Raw genomic sequence first — 25,849 nt, 5'->3', positions numbered from 1 at the left:
TGAGTGGCCAGTTCAACCCGACACAGCAACACTGGCTCAACTAATGGTGTAAGTTTGGGATTGGTTATTACAAACAAAGGAAAATGGGGGGAGATTATTTTTGCAATTCTGACAGATGATGCTAGTGGCACAAATATTTAAACACTTCAGTTTTAGTGTCTTATTTAATTATGCTTTCAAGTAAATATATCATGCTTTAAGGAAATACAAACCTTTGCAGTACAAAATTATTTTGCTTTAAGTACCTGTATACAATTACAAATGAAGCATCACTACAGTATCCCCGTGCCATTCACCCCCTCTCCCCATCCCCCGACAGCCTGTCCTTGTAAAGTGCTTTAGCCCTTTATTCATTGTGGCGCCACAGGAGAAGAATACCCTGACCCGAAAGCAGGGCCAGATCTGACAAAGTGTCCATTGACAGAAGGGGACTCTCATGTGGCCAGCAATCCTGGAATATTGTCTCAAATGAATCCATCGTCATGGCACTTGTACCTGTCAGTGCACACCGAATTTTGCCCTTGCGGGGCGCTGATCTGTCATCTGCCTCGCAGTTATTTTCCTTTCTGCTGCTGTCACGTGAGAGTCCGCCCAGTGAACAACCTTCGTCTCCATTTCTGTTCCCGCTCAAAATAAAATGATCAGGCCCCTGGGAGCTGGTTGTGAATCAGCTACCCTGACAAATATTTTTAGAAACAAAGACTCTAAAGGCAATACAGCTTAAGTGTTCAAAGTTCAGTGGCCCCAAGAAGAATTTGGACACTTTTGGACACCTAAGTCACACTTAAAACATTTGGTTTTTTTATTGTATTAGATGACAAAATATCAAACCAAGGGGACTCTGTAAACATATGTGTGACAAGGAGGAGCATCTCTTTGTGATGGAGCACGGCCGGCGCTGAATCAGCTGATCAACAGGAGAGCGAGACAAGGGGAGCCAGAGACTCCAGTTCAAGAAGAGAGATGCACGCAGCCACGCTGCGTGTGTGACAGTTTATGTTTTTTTTATGTTGAGTTTTATCATTAAACTTTGTTTACTATTAAAAAACAAACAAAAAACTACATAAAACATAAACGAACAGACACACATGCAGCACAGCTGTGTGCATCTCCATCTCTCCTGAACTATCATCTCTGTCTCCCTCTTATCTCACTCTCCCACTGATCAGCTGATTCAGTGCCGGCCGTGCTCCATCACGGCCCGGACACGCCCTCCTCCTCGTCACAATATGATGCTAAAGCAAATTGATGTGCAAATGAGCAAATATTTAGCAAAGTAACCACAGGAATAGTTTATCACATTAACTGCGGACATGTTAATCCAACGTTTGACAGCCAAATACTGTTTGTCTTCATTTAGACAAATATAAGTGATGTGGTAGCAGTTTACCATAAGGTTCCATTCGTTAATGTGTTAGGTATCATGAACTAACAATGAACAATATATTTTTTACCACATTTATTAATCTTTGTTAATATTAGTCAATAAAAATACAACTGTTAGTTAATGTTGGTTTAAGGTGCATCAAGTAAATTTAACATATACAACTTTGATTTTAAAAATGTTTTACTATATGTTGAAATTAACATTAACCAAGATTATAAAGTTCTGTAAAAGTATTGTTCATTGTTAATTCATGTTAAATAATGTAGTAAACTAATGTTAATAAATAGATAGACCATTATTGTAAAATTTTACCAGTAATGTTTTATCATTTGTAACCTAATAAACGTATCTTTTGCTTGAAAAGTATGTTCGTGCTATATTTCTTTAAAATAAATACCACTTGGTTTGATATTTTGTTATATAATGCAACGAAAATCATACTGGTACATTTTTAGATGTGGCTTATAGAAATAGTTCACCCAAAATTGAAACCTCAGTCACCATTTAGTTTCAGTTCAACCTTTAAAATGAAAGTGAATGGTGACTGAGTCTAACATTCTACCTAAAATCTGCTTTTGTGTTCCACAGAGGAAAGAAACTCACGGATCTGGAGGTTTAGAACAACATTAGGGTAAATTATGACAGAATTGTAATTTTGGGTAAACTTTTAATTTAAGTGTTAAAATACTTTTTGGGGGCCACAGTGTGTGTGTGTGTGTGTGTGTGTGTGTGTGTGTGTGTGTGTGTGTGTGTGTGTGTGTGTGTGTGTGTGTATATAATCAAAGATATAATCAAATATTTACAAAAATGTGATGGGTGTACTCACTTTTGTGAGATACTGTGTGTATGTGTGTGTATACACACACATACACACAGTATCACACAAAAGTGAGTACACCCCTCACATTTTTGTAAATATTTGATTATATCTTTTCATGTGACAACACTGAAGAAATGACACTTTGCTACAATGTAAAGTAGTTAGTGTACAGCTTGTATAACAGTGTAAATTTGCTTTCCCCTCAAAATAACTCAACACACAGTCATTAATGTCTAAACCGCTGGCAACAAAAGTGAGTACACCCTAAGTGAAAATGTCCAAATTCTGTACATTGTAGCAAACTGTTCTGAAAGCTATAGTACTGCAGCTTACACTGACACAGATTTGTCCAGAGTCTCCGATATCCCAAGAGCTGAAACCACTCCCGCAACTCTCACACACTTCACACATTCCAACTGCTGTGCAGATTTCAACCCCAACAGCTGGCTATGCTTTTTCCCTCTTACAACACACAAAAACATGCTACTATGACGATTCCATTCGAACCACCACACCACAAAATAACCATTAATGGGTGAAACAGATTATCTAATAAAAGAAAAATAGGAACAGTAATTCTTAATTAAATCTTAAATGAAAATAGCATTGCTGTTAAATAGCTAGTTAAGTATCAACTTTGTCTCAGATTTTTCAATCTTAAAACTGTTGACATACAGTAAGTGTAAATTTAATGTAATAGCTCAGATAATTCGATTTTTTGTGAGAAATGTTTGAGTTCATGTTGAAATCTCTGATTTCTGATTGCAGACTTTGGTATCTTCTAAATCAACATTAACATTTTTTTTTTCAGTTTCCAAATGTTATCCAAACTATAGAGACCTTTTTCGGAAGTGTATGTTTTTGGTGGTGAAAAATCCTGTTCCAGTGTGGATAAGAGGTGTAAATGTAGCAAAATAAATGCGTATTCAAACAAAAACAGATTAATGTGAAAGTGGCTTGAAACACTAATGAAAATTCTTAATGATATTATGTGGTCTTTCAAGTCAGAGAAGCAGGGGGACTTCAGCAAACTTCTCAATTTGCTCTCCATTTAATACTTAAACGCATACCTCGGGTCTTTAGTGACCTAGGACCTCATTCCACCCCCTGTATTACATCCATTTTTTGGAGTTGTGCCCACATCTCTTTAGTATTCCTCAATCTATCTCTTTTAAATTGTGTGACATACAAATAAAAACAAACAAAAATAAATAAATAAATAATAATAATAATATTATACACACACATACACATAAGTGCAAAGGCACTTGTGTAAAATGTTGCATAGTATAGACGACTTCAAAAATAATGAAATAAATAGTTTTCATTTATAATTTAACATCATACAAAGTCCAGTAAACGTAAAAAAAGCTAAATCAATATTCGGTGGGACCACCCTTGGCTTTAAAACAGCCCCAATTATCCTAGGTACACCTGGACCAGAGTTTCCGCTAGAAAAAAATGGTGCCGGTCACTTCGTTTTACGGACATTTTGATGATATGCCGGTCAAATATATCGCCTCTTAATTAGTCAAGTTGAGGAAAACTGGAGGCAGTCTATGTAACTTAATGACACAATCAGGCCGTATAGAATGCAACATATTATTATTAGCTTAACTTTCAAATAGACGAAAAAAAAAAACATGAACGTCCGATTGGCGTCAATCAACGCCAATTGTTTGTGGTTTCACACACATTCACTTTTTGAAACATTGAGGCACGGATGTACCTAATACAAATAAATAAAACATCTCCAGTTAACTAGCAGATCATTCATTTAGTCCGTTATTAAATAAGAGATCTAGCGCTAAAATCTGTTGTTTTTGAAATCAAGCTGAGCACTCGTGTCCGCTGCTATCAGTTGCATGGACGACGCGCTGCGCGAGTTGCGCAATCTTCACTAGGACGCGCGTTTCAATCTATTGCCGTTGCGGAGACTCTCTATTAATTCGGTGAAATCACAAAATAAAATGCACACAAACGTGTCCCTGCTTGATATAGACTGTAACCATGCACTGATGAACATAGGCTATTCAGTTTTGATGATAGAGAAAAAAACTGCACGAATGCGCGGATTAGAAGCACTGATCTATCTATAATGAGATGTTCCTGATTCACCATCGTCTGGCCTCTGAAAAAAGCTTTTAAAGCTAGTCTGCCTGGGCCTGGCCATATTTGAAACGTCTCACTCAATCGTTCGTTGTTTAGGTCTATATTGCAGCCGTTTTAGGCGTGCGCTTTATTTGAAATGCAGCATGCGATGTTGTTTCATAACTTTCAAACGATAGAGCCTGTTCCTTTATAACATAGCAAGAGATCGGTGTATTTTTGCTTTATACATTTTAGGCTTATTCTCAAATTCAGATTGTGTTAGGGGGACGGGATTATTAGGCAATTTTAATCGGACAATTTGACCGGAGAGATTTAATTTTGTCGGACATTTAATTTTTTTACCGGCCAATGTCCGGTAATTACCGGACAACGGAAACCCTGACCTGGACACAGTTTTTCTTGGTTGTTGGCAGATAGGATTTTCCAAGCTTCTTTGAGAATTCACCACAGTTCTTCTATCTGTTTAGGCTGTCTCAATTGCTTCTGTCTCTTCACGTAATCTCAGACTGACACAATGTTCATTGGCGGGCTTTGTGGAGCTCATGACATCGGTTGCAGGGCTCCCTGTTCTTCAGTTCTAATCTTTTCTATTTGCAAAAGCAATGTTTGTGAGTCTAACATTTATATTTCCTATTGACATAATAAAGCTGAAGATATAAATATCCAACTTAAGACAAATGCTTTTGAGAAACATCTTAAGTGCCTAAAGGTGCGTACACACTGCCAGCGACATCGCGGGCAACAGCGACTCATACCATTGATTTTCAATGCGAGCACAGCGACTTCCGGCGACACGAGCTGTCGCGACCGTTGGCGCTAGATGTGGGCGTGTCCAGCGACGCGACAAAGTTGAGAAAAGTTCAACTTTGGAGCGACTAACGGAAGCGACAGCCAATAGGAGAGAAGACGGGAGAGCTCACGTGATCCTTCTCTTTCTCTCTCAGCTCCTGCAGTAACGGAAAAATGGATGAAAGGCTAATTCTTGCTGTTAGAAATTTTTCAGTGCTCTATGATACATCTCTTCCCACGTACAAGGACATTTTTAAGAAAAATACAGCGTGGAAAAGTGTATCTGAGATCGCGGGGATTTTATGGACCCAGACAGACCGGCATTTGCATTTTCGTCGCAGATAAACAGCCGCTATGGCAAACGGCACGCCTTGTTTTTCATTCATCTTTGATATAAAGCATTTTATGCACTGATTCCATTTATATTTAGTCTTTTATATATATATATACATACATACACACACACACACAGGGTTGGAAGGGTTACTTTTTAAATGTTTTCCACTACAGATTACAGAACACATGCTTTAAAATGTAATTTGTAACATATTCCGTAAGATTACTCAAGGTCAGTAACATATTCTAAATACTTTGGATTACTTCTTCAGCACTGGTAGATTTTTTCACTTGTTTTGACTATAAAAACGTCTCGGGTTACATGTGTAACCCTTGTTCCCTGAAAAAGGCGGAACGAGATGCTGCGCTGCTAAGCGCTACGGGGAACAGCTTTAGCTGTGAGCCGAGCTGAATAATGTGTGGAACACGTCAATGAACATTGACCGGAATTTATAGCCTCGGCTGATGTAATCATTAGATGCACCTTAGGCCAGGCTATAAATGGATACGTCACCAGGTGTCGTCAGATACTTCTTTTTGAAGAGCAGTCCTGGGACGTCCCAGTGCGGCAAAGCAGCGCAACATCTCGTTCCGCCTTTTTCAGGGAACAAGGGTTACACATGTAACCCGAGACGTTCCCTTTACAAAAGGCTTCACTACGATGTTGCGCTGCTAAGCGCTACGGGGAACACAATACCCACGCCGCCGCACTTGGGGCTGTCCAGACCCCTACGGTTGTGCAGTGTACTCACAAAAACGCGAGAGATCTCAGACATGAGCTTCAGATGTCGACTCAAGGGCATAAGAGCCCGGAGTAGCATAAACATCTAAACCATTCAATTTTGATGAATGTGTGCGGAGAGGACCAGCCTGCCGCATCACAAACTTGTTCAGACATGAGCTGAGATGTCGACTCAAGGGCATAAGAGCCCGGAGTAACAAAGCATCTAACCCATAAAGTTCGATGAATGTGTGCGAAGAGAACCCTGTCGCAACACAAACTTGTCATAAAAACTGATGAATGTGAGCGGAGAGGACCAGCCTGCCGCATCACAAACTTGTTCAGGTATGAGCTGAGATGTCGACTCAAGGGCATAAGAGCCCGGAGTGCAGAACATCCAAACTAAAAAAGTCCAATGAATGTGTGCAGAGAGGACAACCTGCCGCATCACACACTTGTTTAGGCATGGGCTGAGATGCCGACTCAAGGGCATAAGAGCCCGGAGCAGCAAAGCATCTAGCCCATAAAGTTCGATGAATGTGTGCGAAGAGAACCCTATCGCAACACAAACTTGTCATAAAAACTGATGAATGTGAGCGGAGAGGACAAGCCTGCCGCATCACAAACTTGTTCAGGCATGAGCTGAGATGTCGACTCAAGGGCATAAGAGCCCGGAGTGCAGAACATCCAAACTAAAAAGGTCCAATGAATGTGTGCGGAGAGGACAACCTGCCGCATCACAAACTTGTTTAGGCATGGGCTGAGATGTCGACTCAAGGACATAAGAGTCCGGAGTAGCAAAGCATCTAGCCCATAAAGTTCGATGAATGTGTGCGAAGAGAACCCTATCGCAACACAAACTTGTCATAAAAACTGATGAATGTGAGCGGAGAGGACCAGCCTGCCACATCACAAACTTGTCCAGACATGAGCTTGATATGTCGACTCAAGGGCATAAGAGCCCGGAGTGGCAAAACATCCAAACTATAAAAATCCAATGAATGTGTGCAGAGAGGACAACCTGCCGCATCACAAACTTGCTGCAGAGGGAGACCTCTAGCCAAGGTTTTAGAGGAGGAGAGCCCTCTGGTAGAGTGCGCCCTGAAAACTACTGGCGAAGCTTGACCGCGCGCCTCGTAGGCCCGGGCAATAATGAGGATGCCTCTTTGAGGGCACCCCGCCCACCAAGCCGTGGAAAACCGCAGTGGCCACATAGAACCTGGCAGTGGCGAGGCAAGTGCCCGCTGACAGTTCTTTCTACAGAAAATCCAGAACTGAAACAAACTGGCAGTTAGCTGGTTCTGTAATAAGAACTTTAGTAGAAGGAAACGCATGCAGGCACATTTGCGTTACTACGTTCAGCCCCTCCCAAGGGGGGGGGGGGACTGGGCGACTTGAGGAGAAGTAGAGGAGACATTGCGCTATCAACAGAGGCGAAGAGGTCCTCTTCTGCCCTGTAAAATCTACCCAGATCAGTTCCAAGTGGAGGGAGCCCTAGCACTTGAAATGGTCTCGATAATCTCAAGAGAAAACCCTGTGAACCTCATTTGGTACCCTTAGGGGCCAGACATGAAAGGTTTCACAATTCGGGCCAAGGACGAGAAGGTCCTCCCTGTCCGGAATCGCCCAAGGCGAGCCGTCGAGGAGAGGAATTAGCTCCGAGAAACATATCCTGTCCGGCCAGCGCGGCGCCATTAATAGGAGGCAAGACCCTTGCTGGTGAACATCGCCAAGACTCCCGGGAGCAGAGAAACCGGGGAAAGAAATACATACAGACGCATTCCGGGTCATGTATGTGCCTTAACGTCCAGACCCAAGGGGGCTGGGTGATTTTAGGGAGAAGTAGAGGAGACATTGCGCTATCCATAGAGGCGAAGAGGTCCTCTTCTGCCCTAAGATCTCACCCAAACTTGTTCCAAGTGGAAAAAGCCTGGCATTTAAAAAGGTCTCGATAACCTCAGGAGAAAGCCCTGTGTCCCTCAGTTGGTACCCTTAGGGGCCAAACATGAAAGATTCCACAATTTGGGGCAGGGATGAAATATTGCCCTGTGCCTGAGATAGAAGATCCTTCCTCTTCGGAATCGCCCAAGGTGAGTCATCGAGGGAAGAGATTAGCTCCGAGAACCAAGCCAGTAAGAGGCAAAAACCCTTGGTGGCGAACTCTGGGCAACTACTACCTTAGGGTGGAGTTCTTAACTCCCACGTTGGTATTTCCTGTCTGGACCGTAAATCTGCTCCCGTATACGGGCATCCAGGGATATAACTGACCTGAGTGACAGGAGCTTACCCTGGGCCCTAAGGAGAATCCGACGTGTCAGAAATACAGCTGACAAGAACGTGGGTCTCCTTGAAGATTTATGTAAGAGGCTACCGCTGCATTGTCCACCCGCACCAAGACATGGCAGCCTCAGGAGGAGGTATTTCAGGGCCAGAAATACAGCCATCAACCCGAGACAGTGACTGTGACAACCGAGCTGATGACCCTCCTATCCCCTTAAGCTGGACGACCACTTAAGGCCGCTACCCCGCCCGTCAGGGAGGCGTCTGTCGTTAGCAGTCTGCGACAACAAGACGCACCTAGAGTGGGACCCAAGGCAGAAAACCGGGGTCTGAACCACATAGAAAGGGAACGAAGCCTGAGGCGCGTAACCCTATTTAGCCCAGGGGTTTTGGCCCTTGGAAGAAATCCCCTGGCTTTTGGCCACAACAAAAACGGTCTCATGAGCAGAAGGTCCAGAGGGATCACCGTGGACGCGTTCGCCCTGAGACCTGGAAATCGTTGATACTGATAACAGTGCAACCTTGACCTAGCCTGACTTTGCTCAGGGTGATCTGAATGGACTCAATCCTAGCGGGAGACAGTTGTGCCCGCATTGTGATTGAACTCCATACGATGCCCCGATAGACAGTGTTCTGAGTGGGAGAGAGGACGCTTTTCTTGGCGTTGAGCCTCAACCCCAGAGAGCTAAGACGATGTCCCTGTGCTGAACTGCCAGTTCCTGGAACTGCGCTAGGATCAGCCAGTCGTCTACGTAATTCAGAATGCAGATGCCCCGGAGTCGCAAGGAGCCAGCGCTACATCATGCATTGTGAATGTGCGGGTAAAAAGGGCTAGGCTGAGTGAAAGAACCTGACCCTGGAAGACTTCGCCCCCAGAAGTGAACCTCAGGAACTTTCCATGTTATGGCAGAACTTCTAAATGAAGTATAGAAGTGCGTCATAAGATCGATGGTGACCAGCCAAACGAGTTGTAGGGCTTGATACACGACCGTCTTGACAGGCATCATCTTGGACTTGAACACCCATGGGCAAGCTTTAAGATCTAAGCCAGACGCCACCCCTCACCCTCCATGGGAAACGGGAAGTATTTAGTGTAATAACCTAACTCTCTCTCTGGAAGGGGAACACATACCATGGCCCCTTTAACCAGGAGATTGAGTTTTGTTTTTGTTTTTTACAAAAAAAAAAGAATTCCGGTTTACGGTAGTGAGAACACGCCGTTGAAACACGGAAAAGCAGCGAGAGAATTAAATCCTGACGCCCTTATAAGACCCACAGAACAGAATATATCCGGCAGAAGTTTCCACGCTGCCAGGATCTCTGAGATGGGTATTATATTTTAACACTTCCTGTTGAGGGGTTGTCGGGTGTTTCGCGTCCTGAATAAAATGCAGGAACAGCAAAAACACCCAATTTTGACGGAAGCCTCTGCAACCCGAAACACCAGAGGCGGCGGGAATGGAGGGGCTTCGAGGGGGTACCGGGAGGGGTGAAGTGAAGCACGCGCCCCGTCCCGAGGGGAGCTACCCCCAATCTAGGCACAAGACCGTCAGGGTTTTCTCTTACTAGAATTTATAGTCCTGAGGTCTTGCTTCGGGGGCTGGCGAGAGCGGCGAGACTGTCCCCAATCCCTGGGAGGAGGAGCACGACTCGCCACGCTTTGCTTTTGAGCCTCCCTTCAGTCAGGACCGAGGTGGGTCTGAGGCTTGCTCGTCAAGCGCAGAACCCACACTCAGGTCGTCCAGGAGGTCAGCCTGGTACGCCTGAAAAACAGCATAGTGTGCAGAGCAGCACCAGCCTGACCTGCTGTTTGATAAGCCCTTCCCACTAAAGTGGAGGTTGTCCTACAAGGCTTTGAGGGGAGAGAAAAGTGACGGTGGGCTTCTTAAGTGACGATGCAGAGCCCGGCGAGAGATAGCCCGCAAGCGTCTCTTCGACCGGCGGCATCACTGAATACCCCCGTGCCTCAGCACCCACGATAGTCGAATAAAATGACGTTGAGGGTATGTGAACACGGGAAGAAAATATATATATATTTTTATTATTTTTTATTTTATTTTTTTAAACAGAAGAGAAAAATAGAACAACGTTCACTGCACACTGCCTAACAGAATCTATCTCCTAACAGAGGAAAGAAAGTTTTGACAGGGTGTGTGAAACACACAGAAACAGAATCGCTCTGAAAAAAAGAGTTTCTGAGGACACCTGGTGACGTATCCATTTATAGCCTGGCCTCAGGTGCATCTAATGATTACATCAGCCGAGGCTATAAATTCCAGTCAATGTTCATTGACGTGTTCCACACATTATTCAGCTCGGCTCACAGCTAAAGCTGTTCCCCGTAGCGCTTAGCAGCGCATCATCGTAGTGAAGCCTTTTGTAAAGGGAACTCTGTACTGCCAGTACAGTAAGACAAAATACATTCACTGAAAAACCTAAATATCTTATCCAGTGTTGTTTCTAAAACAAGATTAATTAAATTGATCTTGTTTTAAGGATTTTTAGATATTTTTATAGGAAAACAATAACAAAAATTACTATCAAGAATATGATTTTTGCCCTAATATTAAAGGTCTTACTAGAAAAAAGAAATTATGATCCAACGTGAATTTAAAACGTGGTAACGTGCGTGTAAAATGGCTCGAAATAGCATTTTAGCATAGCGCAAAGCTGACAATTTACACAAGGTTTATTTCTATTTCTTCTGCTTTAAACTTAATTCTCTGTCTGCTCATATGAATGTAACACATCATAAGAAAGTGTTTCACCGCTGTTCGAATGCACTTTGGATCGCATCATTTATATGTTATAAATGTTTTCCATCTGAAAGGACAAAATATTAAATTAAACAAATGACAATAAAATCTAAATAATCTCTTCAATAATCAAAATACATTTTGAATGTAACTGTATTCTAATGACCAACTATTTATATTGTAACTGTAGTGGAATACGGTTACTAATATTTTGTATTTTATATACATAATCCCATTACATGTATTTCGTTACTCACCAACCCTGTGTGTGTGTGTGTATATATGTATGTATATATATATATATATATATATATATATATATATATATATATATATATATATATATATATATATATATATATATATATATATATATATATATATATATATATAAAAATCTCTGTGATCTATTTCTTTGTTTATTACAAGAGAAAGGAATACTATGTTCATACAAATAAATACTACATCATGCTGACTTTCTGTGCAACACTGAATTATCAACAATGGAGATTTATTAGGATTCCATATGCGTGTACAAGCCGTGGCCAAAAGTATTGGCAGTGACATAAATTTTGTGTTTCGCAAAGTTTTCTGCTTCAGTTGTTGTGGTGTTGATACATTGTTTCTAGATTATTGTGCAGAGTGATCAGATGCATTTTAAATAATTGCAAAAAAATTAATTGGCCAAAAAAATGTACTTTATCACAAACACCAAAATCCATCCATCCATCCATCCATCGTCAACCGCTTATCCTGTGTACAGGGTCGCGGGGGGCTGGAGCCTATCCCAGCTAACATTGGGCGAAAGGCGGGGGACATCCTGGACAGGTCGCCAGTCCATCGCAGACAAACACCAAAATTTCACCCCAAATTTTATTGTTTTTTGGCCCTGGCACAAAATGACCAGCTAACATCATTTCACTAATCATGTTAGCAGCGCCTGGGGAAGTGTGAACGAGTACTAGTCAGGTGAAATCACTGTCATTCTGATTGGATTATAAGATCAGACTGATTGCTAAAAAAGGAGGGAAGAAGTGCCAATCATTGTGTTCTTGTTCACAATGGTTACATCTAAAGAAAGACATGCAGCCATCATTACTTTGCATCAAAATGGCCTTTCATGCAAGGAAATTGCTGCAAAGAATATTGCACCTGAAAGAACCATTTACCGGATCATCAAGAACTTCAAGGACAGAGGTTCAACTGCAGTGAAGAAGACTTGAGGACGTCCCAGAGTGTCCAGCAAGCACCAGGATCATCTCCTACTGAGGAATCAGCTATGGAATCGTGTCACCACCAGTACAGAGTTTGCTCAATATTGGCAGCAGGTTGGTGTGAGTGAATCTGCATGCACAGTGAGGCAAAGACTTTTGGACAATGGCCTGGTGTCAAGAAGGGCAGCAAAGAAGCCACTTCTCTCCAAGAAAAACATCAAGGACAGACTGAAAATCTGCAGAAAGTACAAGGATTGGATAGCAGAAGACTGGAACAAAGTTATTTTCTCTGATCAAGCCCCCTTCCGACTGTTTGGGAAAAATCGATAGTCCGGAGAAGAAAAGGTGAACGCTACCATGAGTCCTGTGCCGTGCCAACAGTGAAGCATCCTGAGACCATCCATCTGTGTGGTTGCTTTTCATCCAAGGGAGTGGGCCCTCTCACAATTCTGCCCAAAACACTGCCATGAATAAAGAATTGTATCAAAAATGTCCTGCAAGAGCAACTTCTCCCAACGATCCAGGAGCAATTTGGTGATGATCTGTGCATTTTCCAGCATGATGGAGCACCATGTCACAAGGCAAATGTGATAATGAAGTGGCTCTGAGATCATTACATTGATATTTTGGATCCGTGGCCAGGCATCTACCCGGATCTTAATCCCATATCCTCAAACGGCAAGTGGACAAGCAGATGCCCACAAATTGTGATCAACTCCGAGCACTAATAAGGCAAGAATGGATCGCCATCCATCAGGATTTGGCCCAGAAGCTGATATCCAGCGTGCTAGAGTGAATTGCAGAGGTTATGAAGAACAAGGGTCAACACTGTAAATATTGACTCTTTGCATATATTGAATGTTTTTGCCAATATTAGCCTTTAAAACTTATGAAATGCGTATCATTGTTTTCCAGTATACCATAGAAACATGTGAAAAAATAATCTACAAATACTGAAGAAGCAAACATTGCAAAACACAAAATGTATGTCACTGCTAATACTTTTGGCCATGGCTGTACAAATACATAATATTAGCGATGTTCTGATATAATTTTTTTTAGAACGAGTACCGTACAGTTACTTTTTAGTACTCGCTGATACCGAGTCTGATACCTGATATGTCTGATACAATCAAAATTGTGTTTAAATAAATAAATCAATTTCAACTTTAAACAAATGAAAGATTTCATTACACATGAAATTGTATTATTTTTATCAAATTAAGTGATTTTATACAGAACCTCACAGCACAATCCTAAATACAACATTGGAGCTATTTTTGTCAAATAAACTTCAGCATAATAGAGCATCACAGATGTGAGATATTACTTAAATATTATACAGGTACTATTGATTTATTATTATTATTATTATTATTATTATTATTATTATTATTATTAGTAGTAGTAGTAGTAGTAGTATAACAGTGAATATTAAATATAGAGTAGTGATCCATTTCTGTCATACTTTTTTCATTTAAATTGAGCTTTTATTTTGGAGGAGCTTTATTTTGAAGTGTTTCTGTGTTGTTAGACCAAGGAGCTCTGATGTAATAACCTCAGATTCCCAATCTGGATAAGCAGGCCGCTACATGAATCACAGTAATTATTAAACAACGAAAGGATACTATATAAATAAAATAAATAAATAAATATGTAGTCTGTATATGATTTATGCTAAAAAGTGAATTAGCACTATGACTGCTGTCATCTGCTACAAACAGGGCATTTGATGCTCATAACGGTGTTTTCCGTGTATGAGCAAAGGATATCTAAATGTACGAGCAGTTTGTGTCTCTTTGTCAACACAACACTGGCTCCACATATTCACAAGCACTCACAAAACATTGTATGTGCAAACTATCTATTTATCTCATTAAATCGCAGCTTTTAGTGTTAAATAATCTCACTAAATAATCTGTGCCCTGAATATTTACGTAATAACATTCGTACATCATATGGTATTGTTCTTTTGCATCGGAGCATTCTTACGAGTATGAGTACAAGTACATGAGTGAGGTATCGGATCCGATTCAGATACCAGTATCGGTATCGGTGCATCCCTCCATAATATTCATGTTATTCCTTACTTAAGGTGGCACTGATGTTTTAGTGATCGACTTGATTTACATTTGACATTGCAACCTGACAAAGAAACAACATCGTAGCAAGTACAACACATGAATATGACTATTGTCATTTGGTGTACGATTGAAATAATAAAGGTTGTGCATCTATTTACAATCAACAAGTGCCTGAGAAAATACACATAAAATCCACAGCTTAATGTTTGACAGAAAGTTGCATCTCATGGAATTTCAGTGTCAAAATAATGAATCCTGTTCTTGATTTGTCCTGATTTGTTGTATTATCTCTTTAATTAAGGAAAAATAAAACATCAAAATATATTTAATATTATTGTTTTCTAATTGTCTTGAAAATATAAGTAAAATGTTACACTATCTAGGCATTTTCTACATAAATTTTTGACAGATATAAATGCCGGGTCTCTAAAGACCTGAATATGTAAGTGTACGAGTGTTTGGAAAATTCACATGCATTTAAGGGTTAATATCACTGCTTTCTTAGGAAAAAACTGAGATATTAAAGAGATATCATTTGGGATATTGTTCTTTCTTATGGGTCACTGTGTGTACCAAAAACTGCCATTCACAATAAATAATTAATAAACCGGTTGCTTGAATTAAAAAAAATAAAAAATGATTCAGTAGATCAACTGTTGGAGGCCTCTGTTTGACAATGCCGAGGAAATCTCTTTGCATTCCTCCAGTCACTTAGTGTCAGTCAACTCTGTGGCTGTTGTTTAAGGATGGAAAACCTTTCACCTTGAACAGGGTATGCCAGCAGGGGAGGGCCATGGCATGATGTTCAAGGGACAAAGAGGTAACTCGGTATTATCAGGGTCAAAAGGTTACATACCTAATTGCCTTAAAAACAAATTGCAAGGGGTGAGAAGAAAAAACTGGACAGCAAACCTGTGGAGCAGTGGCGGCTGCTGGTCTTTCAAAGAGGGGAAGCTCATTTTCGGCCTACATTATAAACTTATTTACCCTATTTTTTGCACTAAATCAATCTTAGGTGTTGATCTGCCCTGCTGTTTAATTCTAATTTTAATTCTAATTCCTCGTAAGGAAGACTTTCAAATGGCTTCGCCAAAATCAGGTCGACAATATTAGCACCGTCTGCCATCGTGCGCAGTTTCACCCGTACGACGCTAGCCTAGCCTACTGTATGAATGAATGAATGAATGAACGAATGAACGAACGAACGAACGAACGCTCTAAAACAAAATATATTAAACTTGGTAAAACTGAAACAAGGAATGTGGTGTATAATTGTGTGAAATGTATTATGCAAATTGACTAGCAATTTCGCCAAACAAATATAAAGAAATAGGTTGCAGCAGTTTGTCTTTCGACTACACTTGAGAAATCCGCGATGGGACTGAGCGCGAAATAGCTTCAGTGACTTCTTATAGTACAGATTCGCTGTCAATCAAAAGGAGATGCAGTCTTTCACGCGGAAGCCTGGAGTCCGGGCCAGCCCACTCCTCATTCACCCCCAGAGATGCTGCGCGTCCGTGGGCGGGACATAATCGCAGCATTTATCCCATGACCGTCTATTTTCGGAGGACTGAAAAAAACTGTTCAGAGCAGCCCCATTGAAGTCAATGGACACTCGGCTTCAACAGGGAAATGCACTGACGCTACGGGAATGTATGAGAAGTAAATCGAGTCAGCCGACCTGCTATATGTAATGTAGCTGATTCAGAACGAACTCGTCTTCGAGATGAACGTGTTCTAATGCATTTTTAGTCAATAAATTGTTTACACAATAGTACATATTTGACCATTATTTTTTTGACATTATAGGGGAAGCTGAGCTTCCCTTGCAGTCTTAAAGAAATCCCCACTGCTGTGGAGCAATGCATACAGAACAGCTGTAGACCTGTGTAGAAATTAGCAGTGGTTTGGATAAGGTTGCACAGACGTTTGTCATGGTTTTAAAGAGATAAAATCAATTGTTCATAAAGCCACTAAAATCACGTTAAATCATATTACAAAATGGCAAGTTTGTTTTGAAAAAAAGAAAAAGCTAGCATAATTTGTTTGAAGATGCCACTTGGTTTGAAATTCTGCTAATACAGTGACATTCATACAGTTGTATGTCTAAATTGGAGCCACTGTATATGATGTATAGATATTTATTATATTTGAGATCTGCCATATTGTTACACCAGTGCAGTGCAATTCATTACAACTCCAAATTTGTTGGACTTAATGGAACAGAATACAAAAGCGTGCATGTCCCTTTGCTCTGGATACTGGCATCTCTCAGAGCCAGTCCAAGTACTTGTAATTCAGAACTGCCAGATGGCATGCGGTGGGCACTGCATACAGTCTTGTCAATGGGGTGGATATTTGTGGCAGGTCTGACACGGCACAGGATTACGAGCAGTAAGTGTCCTGCCTTGCCCCCTTCATTACTGACAGAACACTCACATGATGCAACATTAACAGCAAGTTTAGATAAATATACAGATAGACGGACGGCTGGACGGACAGACAGACAGACAGTGCACCTTTAAGTGGCTCCTTACACATATTGCACCAGTTCTGAAATGAAATGTCCACTGATTGCCGCTAAAAGTGGCTGTTTTAAAGTTTAATGCTGTATCGATTTTAAAATCAACAAACCCTTCCTCCCTACCCTAAACCTTAAAGCTAATCCTAACCAATAGTGTCATATTGCATGATACCTACAAAGAGCCACGTAAAAATCTTTTTTTTCAAAATGTAGGCAAACTAACCTGTTTTTATGGGACCAGATTGGAAAAAAATTATTTAATATTTAATATGTTCTATTTTTAGATTGTACTGGTAATGTCAACTGTCTTTGGTGGTGCATTGTTTTGCCCTGCCTAAAAGTTCTCAGGCAGCTGATGCATTTGCGTGTCAGGAAACAGTGTGACTTTAAGAGATGTCTTCCATCAATTACACGCATACCTTTTTGTTTGAAGGTGGCGTTGACTCCTGTTGCACAGGGAGCATCAGAGCTGTGTCTGACATATGACATATACACAGCTGCTGGTGAGGCACAGGCCCCAACACAAACTGACATGCCAAATCCTAAAGAAAACAAGGGGAGCTGTCTCCAGTCTGAGGATTACTTTTCAACATCTCATTTGTAATGCAACCAAAAGAACAGCTGGAGATATGGGGGCAGGAGGAGCCCCAAACAGTGCGAGGAGAGCTGAGCCAAAAAGTTGAAATCTGAAAAACGGGAAATGTGTGGAAAAGTGATGCACAAGCAGACAAAACAGGAGAACTGACATGTTATTGTAAGACCTCTGGTGTAAGGTCAGGCATGCGGCCCATCCAGGCCCCCTCTGTGGTCTTCTATTCTGACCTTTGACATTTTCTGCCGAGCACTGGCCAACACAGACCACCGGCCCAAAACAATGAGCTATTCAGGCGATACCACAACCAGAAAGTGCAAGTGAGCATGTGAAACGTGTAGGACAGAGTCCCGGCAGCTATCAACATGCTATCGGTGGACTGTTCAACAAACTTCCCATTTGACTGAGATTTACTGCTTACACCATGTGTAAAGTTCATAAGTACCAAGTTGCTTTCGTAAAAGGAATTTAAAAGCTGGGTAGCCGACGTATGCTTGACATCTGCTTGCGCTTGATTTGTACTGTAATCGGCTTTCAACTTTCAGTCAAGAGTAGCCAACATACTGGACACAACTGCTCAGTCACACATTTAGCCCCCAATTCAAATTGGCCTGTTTTTCCTCTTTTCACACTACCAACTTTACAAGCACCTCCCCCATTGAGTAACAAGATCCTGCACCCGCATCCAGGCACCATGGCCAGTATAGGAACTCCCCAACCTTCCACAGCAAACCTCTTTTAGCCACCAGATGAGTCACCATATGCCACTCGTCACATGACTGCAGACCTTTTGGTCTTTTTTTAATGAACTACTCAAAATCACATTACCCAGCATTAAAAGCATGAAGAGGATCACAACTAAACAGCATTGATAAAGACCAACAGTGGTCTCTGAATTAACAAAATACCTGCAACCTGAAAAATGCACTGACTTAATTTAAAGTAGTTACAGGCTGACCTATCTGCCGGGCTGATATTTGGCCATTTTGATATTATTGGATAATAAAAACAAAATCTACAGCCTTGTCAACCCTTGTCACCATTCATTTTTCTCAATGTTTAGTTAAGATAATTTTTTGTAAATTAGATGTTTATTTAATTTCAGAAAATGTTTGTCTCATTTGCTATCATAAAATTATATATCTTATAAAAAAAAGACATCTAAACTTGGTTTGCTGGTTTTAGAGGGGTTTCTGGGCACATTTCAGCTGATCAGGCTGGGAACCAGCTAGACAAGATGAAACCTGCTTGGCTAGGCTGGCCATCTTAAACCAGCTATGAAAAGCAAACCAGTTTAGGCTGGTTTAAGATGGTTTTCCAGCAGGTATATAGGCATTATAATGGCCATCAGCCACACTGCTCTCTAGATATCAGCAAAGGCACTGGCTATTGAAAAAGTAATATTGGCTGAGCACTAATTTACAGTTACAAATATAGTTTGCATCTTCAGAAAAGTTTCATAATTAAGAATAATTTGAAATTTTCAGTTATGTAAGCCCAACACCTTTCATTTCAACTGGAGCTATGGTCTATGAACAAAATCATGAAGGGGTTTCTACATTGGTGAAGCAAATGAGACCATTTATATTCCGCAGCCATTTTTCCGCCTCATTACAGAAGAATGTCCCTCACAGTCTATCGCAAATGGGAGTAGGTGACACAAAAATGGCCACTATGTAAACACCATTTGACTTCACAATAACTACTTTATTGGGTCGACTTAACAACCATTCTTCATTGTGTCTTCCTCAATGGTAATGAGTTTAACAGCCTTCTTCGCAAACTCCAGTTGTCCTTCAGGAAATCTATCCATCCAACTGTCTATCTGGTACAAGTGACTACGGTTCCAAGATTTACACACCATGAAGGGCAAATTAAGTTTCCTGCTAAAGTAGAGCAAGTTTGAAGATCATCAACCCTCTCACTGTTTGGAGACACCTTTGACTGCTTTAAATAAAGCTCTGGAGATGGGGGCATGGGTAGCTCAGCAATAAAGCAAATTTGAATCCAGGGCATGCTGAGTGACTCAAATTGGCCCGGTGGCTAGGGTGGGTAGAGTCACGTTGGGTTAACATCCTCGTGCTCGCTATAATGTGGTTCTCGCTCTCGTGGGGCGCGTGGTGATTTAAGCATGGATGCCGCCTAGTGCATGTGGAGCTCGAGCCTCCACATGCACTAGGTCTCTGAGGTAACGTGCTCAACAAGCCACGTGATAAGATGCGAAGATTGACACTCTCAGACGCAGAGGCAACTGAGATTCGTCCTCCGCCACTTGAATTAAGCGAGTCACTATGCCACCACGAGGAGTGCATTGGGAATTGGGCATGCCAAATTGGGGAGAAACCCCCCATAAAAAACTGTTAGCTTCTTTATCTTGGTTCTTGGATTGGACAATTTGAGGCTCTAATTTGTTCTTGATATTTTTTCCAGAAATACAAATTTAATGTCCGTCAGATCTGTATTCGTGAGGGTGAAGGTAATTTTGCAAGCAGACCATCTGACTGTTTGCTCCATTATATCCACACATTTCAGTGAATATAGGCATATGCTGCAAGGGTGGTCTACATCAGTTTAAACAAATCAGCAAGTGCTTACAAACAATTTTCTTCAGAGTCCAACCCCATATGTTCCACAAACAGCATCTTTAACTATCACAGAAATTTCCATGATTCCATCCTTCTAAAAGAGCCAACACAAAAGTCGAGTTCGTCCAATTGGAGTCTAATTCTGGCATAAAGACATAAATAGCAACATCTGCATTGTTAATACCCAATGTATTTTTGTTTTGTAAGAGTCAATGCTGAGACTAATGATGCTTGAAGACAATTTATGTTGACATCTTCTGAGAAAACAAAAAAAAAAACGGGAAGCTGCGCTACTAACATGGCTTGAGGGTCTTAATTACAGTTACTCAGTGTCTTGCACACAATGATATCCATTCAAGCTATGAGAACATTGAATAATATAAACTGCACACTTTAATGTTTTTCCTGTGGACAACGTGTTGGAATTCCACATGGGATTGTTAAAGCTTGCTTCAGGCAAGGATGCAGTACAAGCCAAAAGTGATTCAAATGTGGCGATGCACGTTGCATCTACAAACATTCAAACTGTTCAGCTGATGGAATCGGATGCTAATTGTTCTACTTTGGTTTGCCTGGACCCGTAAACATTTCAAAAGCTGCAGAATTTATGTGTTTCTCTGCACAAATGCTTCCGTTAACATTGGAAAACATTTATCTGAAATGATGCACTCCCCTCACATTCTAAAAAAAACATTCCGTCAAGCATTTCCTTTTGTGTTCCACAGAAGAAAGGAAGCCATATGCGTTTGGAACAACATTAGGGTGAGAAACGTTTATGTAACTTTCATGTTGGCTGAATTATCCTTTACAGAAGCAACTATTTTTAAAAATATTGGACAAAATGCTGCAGTTTAAAAAATTGTGCTACAGTACAATACTTTATGAGTAATTCTCTCTTATTAATGCATATAATTTTATGTCAAATATAATTCCCTCGCTGGCTCTTTCAAATCTTATACTCGGTTCCAAATTAGCATATTGCAATCTGTCAAAAAACAAATTGATGTCATCAAACCTGGCGTGACACGTCAACGTACCATTTCTGAATCTAAATGTGCAACCAAATGACATTTCAGAGAAAGTTGAATCAGTGAATAATGACTTAAATTTCACTATGTTCCTCACAAAACACTACAGTACGGATTAAGAAGACCTGAAATATAACAGACCAGTAGTGTTGTGTAAATTACTTAAAAATAGTAATCTATTACAACTAACGTATTATTTCTCTAAAATTGTAATCATATAACTTTAATGATTACTTCATTGAAAATGTAATCACATTACTAATTACTTTACTTTTAAGTTACTTTCTAAAACACTTTTCCGCTCAACAAATTCAAAATGTCTAAAATATATATATATATCTATATATATATATATATAGATATATATATATGTCTATATATGTTGTTTATTGTTTTACACAAGTCATACACTCAGCACATCACATTTCTACTTTACAATCACTTGATATGTGTCCATAAATTCATGTATTCTATATAAATAATATATAAGAAATAAGCACAACCCTATAATGTTTTTATATTAATTGAAAGTCAGTAACTGTAATCTGATTACAAGAATTTGAAATGTAATGCATTAAGTAATTAGACTATTTGGACAGTCTTCATTGGACTGACAGATTTATTTGTTTCTTAACCTTGTAACAAGCACAACACATCAAGCATGCCTGTAGCTTTGTGCCCCAGATACCACAGACAAATTGGCAAATTGTCTGCACTTACTTACAAACATAAATCTCCAAATGCTTTGGCTTGGGGAGGCACATCTTTAGGTATTGCATTGCAAACAAACATAATTGACTAATCTAATCGCATTGCTTTCTTGCATTTCTGTTTACTTTTGGCCAAGCGTCTCCATGAAGGCCTCTGTGACCGTGAATGCCACATTGTTCAGGGCCCCTCACAGATACAATCTGCCCAAACGTCGCTTGGCCTCTCTCTCTCACTCCCGCTCTCTCTCTATTTCTATCCAGCTCCGGTGACAGACTGTTGAGTCTGAGGTGTATGCTAAAATGCAAAAGGGAGACTCCACGGCTCACGCTTCACATGCAGCCCTGATGGAGTGGAGTCAGTGAGCTGTACTATCTGCCCATCAGCGGCACCGACCCCCATTCAGTCCATACTGAATGGAAATGATGGTTAGTTTCAGTCCAAAAGGAAGAACAGCAAATGTGAGAGGACCGCTTTCAGCAAACAATTCCAGAGACAGGACTCAAAATTCTCTGAATCAGAGCCTAGACTAAATGGACAAGTTAAAGGAATCCCTCAAGTTCCAGGCTGATTGAATTTCACCACCAAAGAAGTGGACAGAATTGAATACGTTTTCAGGCCCTCCTATGCATGAAAGAACAACATCTTTTCAAATGTACATTTGCCTGTAAATTGAATATTAAATTATAATTTAAGGAGTCTTGCAGTGGGGGCCTGGGTAGCTCAGCGAGTATTGACTACCACCCCTGGAGTCGAGAGTTCGAATCCAGGGTGTTCTGAGTGACTCCAGCCAGGTCTTCCAAGCAATCAAATTGGCCCGGTTGCTAGGGAGGGTAGAGTCACATGGGGTAACCTCCTCGTAGTCACGATTAGTAGTTCTCGCTCTCAATGGGGCGTGTGGTAAGCTGTGCACGAATTGCGGAGAGTAGCATGAGCCTCCACATGCGGAGTCTCTGCGGTGTCATGCACGATAAGCCACGTGATAAGATGCGTGGACTGACGATCTCAGAAGCGGAGGCAACTGACACTTGTCCTCCGCCACCCAGACTGAGGTGAGTAACCATGCCACCACGAGGGCCTACTAAGTAGTGGGAATTGGGCACACCAAATTGGGAGAAAAGGGGACAAAGATTTAATAAATATATATATATATATATATATATATATATATATATAAATAAAATTATATATATAAAAAAGGAGTCTTGCAGCATTTTTAATCAATTACAAGCGGGACAAACAAACACAGCTGAAGATTAATCTTGAATTTGGCTTCTTTGCACCAAATAGAATATAGTAGATTGTTAAAGTCAACATTAAACAAAGCACTGACGCAAAACCTTCCACATTTTGTCACTTAGCCTACATATTGAAAACCATAAATATACATGCAGCTTAATTATTTTGATAGATGTTAAAATCACAAGCAAATAAATTATTCTTGCACATCTTTAATTCTGAAAGCATATTCTTTTAAAACACATATGCAACTGCTTTTATGTAACGTATAAGGTCTAAAGTTTGGGTCAAGCTCCTATTTACCAAACAAGCTTAAAATCTTTTGTTATAATATGTATGTAAATCTTGAGCATACTGACAAGCACACATGACATGCTTGTGCCCATTTAGTAACTGTAACTGTAACTAAACCTATATCTTAACACAACAAGAACAACATGCTCATAAAATGTATTTATAGTGAGAAAATGTGTTCTGAATTGATTCTTACCAAAGAAAAAAGCATATAAAAACATATTATGCTTTATGCAATTTTATGTTCTTAAAGAACAGAGCCCAGTTGCAAGAAATGTATTTAGGTTAAGAAAACAGATTAATAATTAAAAGTATATTGTCACTAAGGTTTTTTTTTTTTACTTAAGGGGTTTCTTGCAAACAGCTACAGGCCCTTAAACCAGTTAACCCTGGACTGAGGCAGCTTTGCTGTATTTTCAGACATTTTACAAGAGCAAAAATGCTTTTACTCACCTCTGGCACAGTCTGTCATGAAAATTATGTCAAAAACGAAGAAAGCAATCCAAAAGAGTTCCATGTTGTCACAACAAAACTTGATCTCTGGTTCTTCAAATCTATGAGTAAAATAAAGCTGTTAGAAGAGAACAAGAACTTGTGCATTATTCAGAATGCACATTGCATTTGTAATATCTTTATAAAGTTCTGTTTTACTTTTGTAAATGTATATGGCATTGAATTTAATTGAATTTGGCATTGATAGTGCCAAATTCATTAGTATATGGCATTGAATTTTGATTGTAATAAATCACATCACAGAACTTGCTACACATTATTCATGCAACTATCAGTACATAAGCATAAAACGTGGTTCCAGTGGGGTTAAAAGTGCATTTGAAACCATACAATTTGCGATAAAATAATGCAAGACTTACCAACAATTACAAAAGTTTATAAAGTGTTCCTCGAGACGGATAGATTAAAAATCATGCTTAATTCCTTCTAAAATACTCCGGACACTTCATGCCTCTTTACACTTAGCGCTACATCCAAAATCATTTTGCAAACGCGATACAGCGAAATCAATCTGATCGCAGTTTAATCACGCGCGACTGTATTCCCAAAAGCTCTGACGTCATCAATTTTTGCGCGATTAAAATAAGCATTGATCACATATGACAGTCCGCGTGCAGTCCACGACCTACTGTGACTGAGTCCTAATCTCTTTGTCTCGACATTTGTTACATGAAGAAGACTCTACAGAGTCTTCATATAACAAAACAGCACCGACAAATGACTGAATAGTTTGAAATTCGTCTCAAACGGTGTTAAATACCGTTAACTAAATTCGCCGTCCAGACAGACACTCAAGACATACTCACACACACGCTTACACTAACGAGCGTGAAACGGTCCAACCCTGTGGCGAACTTTAGACCAATCACAGCGAGGGAATTCACTTTTACTATTTAACTCTTTCACAATAAATAGTAATAATAGTAGTGTTAATAAAAATAATAATAATTATAATAATAATCATCATCATAAAACGCATAATAATTTGCACAATTAAATAAAATATAATTATAACACTTTAAGATATAAGTATTATTAGAAGCTAATTTAATATTACTATTATTATTTTAAATTACATAATATATACAATAAAATAAAAATAATTGTAATCATCATCATCATAAATTGTATAGTAAATTGTATAATAATTATACAACACGTTGTTATTGAATTATTGTTCTTGATTTAATAGTACTATTATTAGTATAAATTATATATTATATATATAAATAAAATAAAAATATAATCATCATAAAAATTATAAAATTATAAAAAGTTATTATACTTATCATAATAATTATATTATTATTAGTAGTAGTAGTAGTATGGCTAATTTACTAGTACTACTAGTAGTATTAAATTGTATGAAAAATACTTATTTTAACTATCATCAACATCATTAATACAAATCTAAAGAAAGATTGTAAATTACCAATTTACCTTCAAAAATAATTACACATTAAATCACCAGTGGGCATGAGCCCTCTAAAAGCAAATAAACAATATTAAAATTGCCTGAACCTGGGAGGCCCTCAGTAAACAGATATTCCGAGACAGCTCATATCTGACCATGTTACCTCCTCATCAGCAAGCTGCTTTATTGTGTTTTTCTATTTTACAGTCAAATTCAACATAAATGCAATGCGGTTTGCATGTGTCATTTTGTAAAAATCCATAAAATCCATTGAATTCACGAGGAAACGAAAAATTCACTAAGAAAATAATTTATTAAAGTGAATTGTGAGTGTCGCCCAATGTTAGCTGGGATAGGCTCCAGCCCCCCGCGACCCTGTACACAGGATAAGCGGTTGACGATGGATGGATGGATGAATTGTGAGTGAAAGTTTGCAGAAACAGCTCACTCAAA

General features: G+C 39.8%; 1 protein-coding gene across 1 annotated transcript in view; it reads right to left on the bottom strand.

Annotated features, from left to right (window-relative positions):
* Positions 1-24,779, bottom strand: part of LOC127659551 (fibroblast growth factor receptor-like 1) — a 102,314-nt gene extending 77,535 nt beyond the window's left edge. The window contains exons 1-2 of the mRNA XM_052149411.1: positions 24,342-24,779; positions 23,923-24,023 (exon numbers count right to left, since the gene is read on the bottom strand). Coding sequence (XP_052005371.1) covers positions 23,923-23,986 — 64 coding nt within the window. The 5' untranslated portion in view covers positions 23,987-24,023; positions 24,342-24,779. The remainder of the gene's footprint in view (positions 1-23,922; positions 24,024-24,341) is intronic.
* Positions 24,780-25,849: the final 1,070 nt, after the last annotated feature.

The sequence above is a fragment of the Xyrauchen texanus genome, chromosome 19 (genome assembly GCF_025860055.1).
Source record: "Xyrauchen texanus isolate HMW12.3.18 chromosome 19, RBS_HiC_50CHRs, whole genome shotgun sequence".
Taxonomy (NCBI): Eukaryota; Metazoa; Chordata; class Actinopteri; order Cypriniformes; family Catostomidae; genus Xyrauchen; species Xyrauchen texanus.
The sequence above is the reverse complement of the archived record's forward strand: the minus strand, read 5'-3'. Positions and strand labels throughout refer to the sequence as shown.